The sequence below is a fragment of the Echiichthys vipera genome (assembly GCF_963691815.1).
Source record: "Echiichthys vipera genome assembly, chromosome: X".
Classification (NCBI taxonomy): domain Eukaryota; kingdom Metazoa; phylum Chordata; class Actinopteri; order Perciformes; family Trachinidae; genus Echiichthys; species Echiichthys vipera.
The window spans coordinates 24,580,109-24,587,992 of record NC_139825.1 but is presented as its reverse complement, the minus strand read 5'-3'; the positions used below and the strand labels follow the sequence as shown (position 1 = coordinate 24,587,992).

General features: G+C 41.2%; 1 protein-coding gene across 2 annotated transcripts in view; it reads right to left on the bottom strand.

Annotated features, from left to right (window-relative positions):
- Positions 1-1,486: 1,486 nt before the first annotated feature.
- The window catches only part of camk1a (calcium/calmodulin-dependent protein kinase Ia), a gene marked incomplete at both ends in the record, with an annotated part of 13,645 nt that continues 7,247 nt past the window's right edge, over positions 1,487-7,884 (bottom strand). The window contains 10 exons of one of the 2 annotated variants that reach the window (XM_083939514.1): positions 1,487-1,547; positions 2,130-2,323; positions 2,461-2,548; positions 2,894-2,972; positions 3,071-3,183; positions 3,264-3,339; positions 3,745-3,871; positions 3,975-4,113; positions 4,624-4,698; positions 5,638-5,769. In XM_083939514.1, the coding sequence (XP_083795640.1) occupies positions 1,487-1,547; positions 2,130-2,323; positions 2,461-2,548; positions 2,894-2,972; positions 3,071-3,183; positions 3,264-3,339; positions 3,745-3,871; positions 3,975-4,113; positions 4,624-4,698; positions 5,638-5,769 (1,084 nt within the window). Of the gene's footprint in view, positions 1,591-2,129; positions 2,324-2,460; positions 2,549-2,893; positions 2,973-3,070; positions 3,184-3,263; positions 3,340-3,744; positions 3,872-3,974; positions 4,114-4,623; positions 4,699-5,637; positions 5,770-7,884 lie in introns of both variants that reach the window. The other variant, XM_083939513.1, reaches the window with a different exon arrangement.

Here is a 7,884-nt window from a genome sequence, read left to right as displayed (position 1 = left end):
GGAGGACAAAGTTACAGCTTGCAAACTAAAGGCTTGCCTACAGGTGATGCTTCCAGCACTGTGATATTTATTTTACTGCGGCTGGCACCTGTGTAAAATTAGGATATGTATATATTTTTTCTGCTTGTGCCTGGGTATTAGAGAGGAATAAACAGATTCCACATAAGCATCGCCAAGAAAACAGACTGAAAAAAAAATACTTGAGTTGTAAATAAACCATAGTACAAGAGAAATGTCACTCAGGTAGAAACTTGGCCATCATAGTCAATGCAAATGATAAATCCACTGTGCTGTGTTGTACTTTGTCAACAACATTACTTCTGGTGTTACTCACTTCACATTATATAGCTCAAAATTACAGTATTACGTCATTTTTTCAATACAACAGAGTAATAATAATCATGTGTGTTTATACTAATTGATCATCATTCATGTAAACATATTTACCAGGTCATGCAAACAGTAGACCAAAACTTCTTCCACTAGAGGTGCACAGCACAGAGCAGGCGGAGCACCCAGACTGAGATCCCTCCGGCTCTGTATAAGACTCAGAGACTAACAGCAGGCAGGAATAGACACGAGCGAAAATGAGCAGAATATTAATATGATCGTTTTCAGTGGATTCTCGATATAATCGCGCCTTCAATATAACTCCTCCTAACGTAACGTGAGCCCACGAAGGAACGTCCAAATTCCTGTGATTTAGACATTCTGGGATCTCAGTTTGAGCCTCGGTTAACAAAACAGCCATAAAACAAAACAAAACAAAACCAAAGTCTTCTTTTTGAGATTCATACAATTCAATGTTTTCCCAAACAGAAGCATGCAGACGCTCCAGGTCAGAACCGTTCTTCACGAACCCAGTCTGAGCCAGAATATAGAGTCCATAACCCCCAGAATCACCCTCCACTTTTCTGAAAAAGGATTGAACCAAAAATACTTCTAGCACAGAAACACCTAATATGAGAAAAAAGACAGAGTGATCACACAGAACAAATGGACGAGTGGCATCGGAAGTGACTGGGCCGAGTCACATAGGTGGGAAAGAGGTATACAGACATGCAGGAGTAGCTTTCAGTATTTCCCTCTGGAAATCATTCCCCTCTTCTTTGTGTGCCCTGTCTGACCAGGTTTTGTGAGAAGGCTGCCAGTAATGTAGAGTGTGTGAGTCAGATGGATGTAGACAGGCCATACTTGTGATAAGACATAGATGTGACGGATAATGTGAGAACAAAAATAATGGAGAAGACTGCCTTTAGGCCTCTGACTCTTCTTTGATTAAGACTCCATTTGTTTTTCTTTTGGACAAAGACTTACAGCATGTTTCTCCGCACTGTGACACTGACCTGCTAGCTGTGGATGCACTCTGGTGGACACTGTCTGACAACTACTCTGCATTCCTGGCCAGACTGGGCGGACGGGCTCTGAGCGGACGGGCTCTGGGCGCTCCAGGATACGATGTCACCATGACAACGGGAGGTTGTGCTCAGACACGACTGGCTGGCCTACAGCAGTAGGTGCAGCTTCTCAGACTGTCCCGATCTGTGCTGCCCTCGTTGCTTCCACGGCGACCGTCCTCATAGTGGGACACTGGAGATTAAGCAAAACAACAGAAACATATGAAGTAAAAGGGAAATTCTGGTATTTTTCAACTAGGGTGTTATTATCACAATTATTCCCATAATTGTGGCCATTCTAAATTGGACCTGCAACGATTTCATTCTTGATTAATCTACCTTTTATTTTTGGGATTATTCAATCAAACCTGTGGTGGGTAAAAATCCATAATAATCTGTCAACATGTTATGTATATATATATACATATATATATATATATATATATATATATATATATATATATATATATATATATATGTGTGTGTGTGTGTGTGTTCTGAGAGAAAACTTGACTTCTGCACCTCCTCTTGGCTCTATTTTAGGCTTTGATGGGAGACTTTAGCCAATAAAGCCTTTTTTGTTTTATTTTGAGTTTGGATTTTTATATACTGCAGTTTTAATCTATAAAACGTCAGAAAATAGTAAAAGAAAAAAATGTCCATCACAGTTTCTTAAAGTCCATGGTAATGCCTTTCATTGGCTTGTTTTGTCATCCACTATGAACTGATAACTTACAGCTCTCCTCCTCCCCATTTCCCAAATCGTCTTCCTCCTCCTCCTCCTCCTCTTCTTCCTCTTCCTCTTCCTCTGGGAGCAGATGTCCATGGCAAGGACTGGTGGGAGTAATTTGACTGGGTCCCTCGAGACTAGTGCCCAGCTGCAACTTCCGCATGTGGCGCACCACCGCTGTTGCATTAAATGCTTGCTATATGAAAAGAGAGACAGAGGAAGGAAAAAACCCATCTGTGTCTGACAGATACTAAGGGAGAAAAACAGCAAAGGAGTACAAAATGTGCTCCTGCCAATCTAAATGCTGCTCTTTGAGCAGGCCAAGGCACTGACCTTCCATTTACTTTTGGCAAAGTTCTTCTTGATTTGAGCGCTGACAGATTCGTGGATATTCTTGTCCAGGGCTGTGTCTCCGCAGATCCTGCAAAGTCAGCACGATATGGAGAATTTACAGGCAGTGGAGGCACCAGACTAGGGCTTACAGACAACCACACCACACAAACACACACACACACACACACACACACACACACACACACACACACACACATACACACCCTCTTATCTTAAGGCATTAAGGCCACTTTAAGGATATTCTGCAACCAACACCATTGCTTACTTTAATGGTTTACAATATGAATAAAATTCAGTTTTTTTCAATTAACTAATTGCCAAAAAGATTTCAGCCTTACAAACCCTATCCAAAGGGATGAGTGTGAGTTTACATAATGATCAAATTAAAGTTTTTTTTTTTTTACTTTCTCACCATGGATGCTGGAGGGCCTGCTCACATGTATATCTCTTCAAAGGGTCTTTCTCCATCAGGTGACAGATGAAGTCTTTGGCTGCAAACAAAAATAAAGTTCATGGTGTAATAGTCCACTCGGATGTGTTCGTATTCACCGTTGAACCTGATGTACATATTTATAGTAATTGGTAGTACCTGAATCTGAGATGTCATCCCAGTATGGAGAGTCAAATTCATACTCTGCTTTCAGGATCTGCTCAAATAGCTTGGCATCATTTTCATCATAAAAAGGAGGATATCCACATAACCTGAAGGAGCGATGTATATATTCAGTAATAGAAAACTATCACTTTACATCATTCTCAGTGACGAACGAGCTCAGACTTACAGAATATAAGAAATAACTCCTATGGACCAGCAGTCAACTGCTTTGCTGTAAGGCTTCTGAGCGAGCACCTCTGGAGCTGTGAAACACACACACACACACACACACACACACACACACACACACACACACACACACACACACACACACACACACACACACACACACACACACACACACACACACACACACACACAACACACACACACACACACACACACACACACAGCAGACATTCAGAGCAGCAATGGGGAATTCAAGTAATCTTGACCTTTGGGTAATACCATGTGTTCTGGTAGGTCAGTTTTAACAGGTAGAGAGCACTTGTGAAACACCTGCAATAGACTCAGGAGTGGGTGAAAGAGCCTCTCACAACGCAATGAATAAAGAGGTGATATCAGTTGAAAAAGCAAGTGTTAAGTGCACACGAAAGAGAGGGGGGAGGGGAAGAGAGCCTGGCTGACCAGCGAAATAAATGCCTTACCCACATATCCAGGAGTACCGCAGGCTGTGGACATGACACTGCCCGCTCCCTCGATCTTTGACAGTCCAAAGTCACTGATCATAATTTTAGAGTCCTCATCCATACTGTAATACAACAGATTCTCTGGCTGCAAAGACGAGAAGAGCGATAAAAGGGGAGGATTTTCAAACGTGAGAAAAACAGAAAGCCAGATTGAGCTGTTATATTTTGTCTTCCCTGAGCAACGATACCTTCAAGTCTCTGTGGACAATCCCCATATCGTGGAGATATTTGACTGCGTCCAAGATCTGGTGGATGAGTTGGCTGGCATCCCTCTCTGTGTAGAAGCCTTTCTCCACAATCCTGTCAAACAACTCACCTCCAGATACCCTGCCAGGTGAGAATCATAGAAAACAACTAAGCCGCGCTAGTTTTTGTATTGAATTTGGGCTCATGCTGTGCAGCCAAATATTGTTCAAACCACAGAACTTTGTTTTAAATTCTGTATACATAAGTTACCAACTATGTCAGGCTGGATTTTAAACGAATTGTGTATAAAATAGTTTAGTTTGAGTATTTCAATTGATACAGACTTTATGATACATGTCATGTGATATATATAAATCAATATGATACTAGAATGTGGAAAACATGATCCTGATCTTGAACAGGAATACTGTGTCTTAACTGAACTGTTAATGTAATTACTTAAAATATTTAAAAAGTCACAAATTCTCAGATCACAAGGCGTTTTGTTTTGTCTGACAAACAGTACAAACCCCCAAATGATTAATCAATTTTAAATTTAAACTGAATCTTTAGAGTAATAATGCATGCTAATTGCACACCTTCAGTAATATAACTGGCCCTTGTGTAAAATAAAGAGGAAGAAGAACTCACAGCTGCATGACAAGATATAGGTGGGATGTGCTTTCAAAGATGTCCTCCAGCGTAACAATATTAGGGTGCTTGATTCTGAGAAAGAAAAATGGACAAAACAGGTAACTTAGAATATGTTGCATATTCAATTGAGCCATTTTTTTCTCATGCTTACTGTAAGTTGGTCACCAGATGGCATTGTTGCTGCATAATTCAAGTTTAGAGCTGTCTGTTCTCACTTTTCTATGCAAAGCCCAGCAGTGAATTAGGATGAAAACTGTTTGCCCTCCTCGTCCCTTTCAGATCAAACCGCTTTGGATACAGTAAGAACCTAATGCTGAGAACAATAATGACCAGTATTATGCTGCTGGAATATAACAAAAAACAGCTTTAGAAATTATGGCTATATTGTTTGAAAGAATAACAAATACTATTCTCTCACACACAAAAAAAAATGAAGATAGAACTGGATCGTTAACCGACCAACAGACAATTGAGCATCTCTCTTGGCTCACAAGTCATGTTGAGAGCATATGAACCACCATCGCTGTAACACATCAGCAGCTGAGATGTGTGATATGTGTTAGAAACAGAGAATCCCTCTGTATTTTTTCACATGAACTTTCTTCACGTCTCTCGCTCTTGTGACTCTCTAATCTATTTAATGATGACTTTAAGTATTGAGCTGAACTCCACTCCTCCCATTCTACCATATCTCTCTTACCCTACCCCCCTCTCTGCTTCTCCACCCTCTATGTCTCTTTCTCTTTCTTCAGTACACTGCTGCGGGGAACTCCACACCACCTCTGCCTCTGTGTGCTGTTGCCATGGCAACAGGGACACTAAAAATAGGTCTATCTTCATTACTCCTGACATTTCCGGTGCACAATCCTACTGTTTCTACTGACACCATGCATTTAGTCACCCATTCAATTGACCCCCTGCATATATTTTGCATCTGAATGCATTGTTGGAATGCATTCCAAGTGCTGGACACAAACCACCAGCTGACGCGAGGAGCTGAGGTGACCTCACCTGTGTAGTACCGCAATCTCATTTTCTATATTGTTCTCTTTGCCTTCCAACGCTTTCTTGGGGATGCACTTGATGGCCACCAGCCTCTGGGTCCTCTTCTCCTCTGCTAGAACCACCTCTGAGAAAGCTCCCCTGAAACACAGGCAATGAAATCACACACACACACACACACACACACACACACACACACACACACACACGTGCACACACAGATGCACACGTTAGAGAATGAAGGAGAAATGTGTACTGTAGGAGTGTGGGGGTAAATAGACAAGATAGGAGAGCTAACGTATGTGTGTGTGTGTGTGTGTGAGTGTGTGTGTGTGTGTGTGTGTGTGTGTGTGTGTGTGTGTGTGTGTGTGTGTGTGTGTGTGTGTGTGTGTGTGTGTGTGTGTGTGTGTGTGTGTGTGTGTGTGTGTGTGTGTGTGTGTGTGTGTGTGTGTGTGTGAGAGAGAGAGAGTGGGAGAGCGAGAGAGAGAGAGGAAGAGAGAGAGAGAGAGTGGCATTGAGATGAATAATTCAAAATAGTGACATTACTCAGAGTTTTGGGGCCAAGAAAATTCTCATGAGGTGAAGCAACAGTCACATACATACATTTATAGTAATATTACTTGCTTCAAAAAAAAGAAACTTTTTTTATTCTATTCAATAATAGATAAAGTAAATGCTGTTTCTGAGGGAGACTAGTCTGCATTATGGAGAATAGAGTGTATTTACACAGTCTTCCCACATGAGTGTGGGAGGGAGCTCAAGAGGAGGCCTGAACACACAAACATTGTTAGCAACCACAGGGATCCTTTACATGCGTGTGAAACAGCACCGTCATGCAATACACAATGGGAGTTCAATGTTCCTGTTTATAGCAGCTATTCCCTCTTCTTTTCCATCTGTCACACTATGACGCATGTGAGGGATTTTTACCTCACTTACTGTAAGTGTGCAACCTTAAATAAAAGGATACATGCTCCACAGCTCTGTTGAAAACAACAAACATGCAAATCTCTCTCACTTTCTGTTTATTCATGCTTCTAATGGTTATTAGCAATGAATTACAGAGCAGAATAGTTATTGTGCAACCCTAAAAGTGCACCTCCTCCCATCATGTCATAATAAATACCCAGTGTGGATCTGTGATAATCCTTGAGATGGCTTTCTACCATGGCCATCTTGTGTTCAACGAACCAGTGCAGCAGAAATGTCTGCATTGTAAAGCTGATGCACATGATGAGAGACGATTCTCACACACATCTACCGTTTCATTTTTCTAAAAGTCCTTAAAATAATCTCAGTGCAAAATCACATAACGCTCCAATTTGCATCGACCCATAAAAGCATTTTAATGTTTTTAAGCCTGCAGAGTTTACAGCCATGGTTTCCTCAGAGGGTCAGGAGCATCAATTACTGATCTATTTAGTGTCATTGGCTGTTTAAAATAGAAGGTTCAATGGGCCAAGACAGGGAGACAAACAGATAGAGGTTGTGATTGACATGTGAATTTATAGTGGGAAATAAAAACAATCTGTTTCTGTAAAAAAGCTTTGTTAGTTACAGGGCTTCAACTACTTATTATTTAAATTAATTTCTATTAAAGGAACAGTTTGAGGTGACTACATAGTATAAAAAATCTGTTTAAATATATGCTATATTTAGAATATTTTCACTGCTTTACCCTGCCTTCAAACAGCCCTTTGTGAGGGGTGTGGTATACATCTATGCTCTCTTCAAAGCCACCAGACTCCTTAGACAAAAACATGATTTTACCCAGAACTCTGGAGTTGCTTGTTTACGAGTTGCTGCCCTGATTGGTTAGTTTGTTTATGTTATTGTGACTTGACTTGACTATGTGTCGTATTTTAAAGGGTTATTTCGGGTTCACCAAAGTCACCCATATTTTAGGCGGCTACGTTTAGCTGTTGCCCCCTACATATTTTAGCCTCCTTGTCAGGACTGCCGCCTGCTTCTCCAAACTGTGGGAGTGCTGACTGCCGTCTACCGATCCATGCTTTATCTATGCTGCTCCCAAAAGGAAAAAATTGGGCACACACTTATGTGCTGTTGCTGTGAGACACATTGTAATTTAGCACCCAGTTGGTAATTTCTACTTGGAGACGTAGTAGGGGTGGGCTCTCCTGGGGTTTGGGAAGAGGAACAACAGAAAGAGGAAGACAGGAAGCTACTGTAGCTGTTAATCTGAACTGTATGGTTACAGTTACAGCTAATGTGCAAGTCTGATCATTAGACAAGACT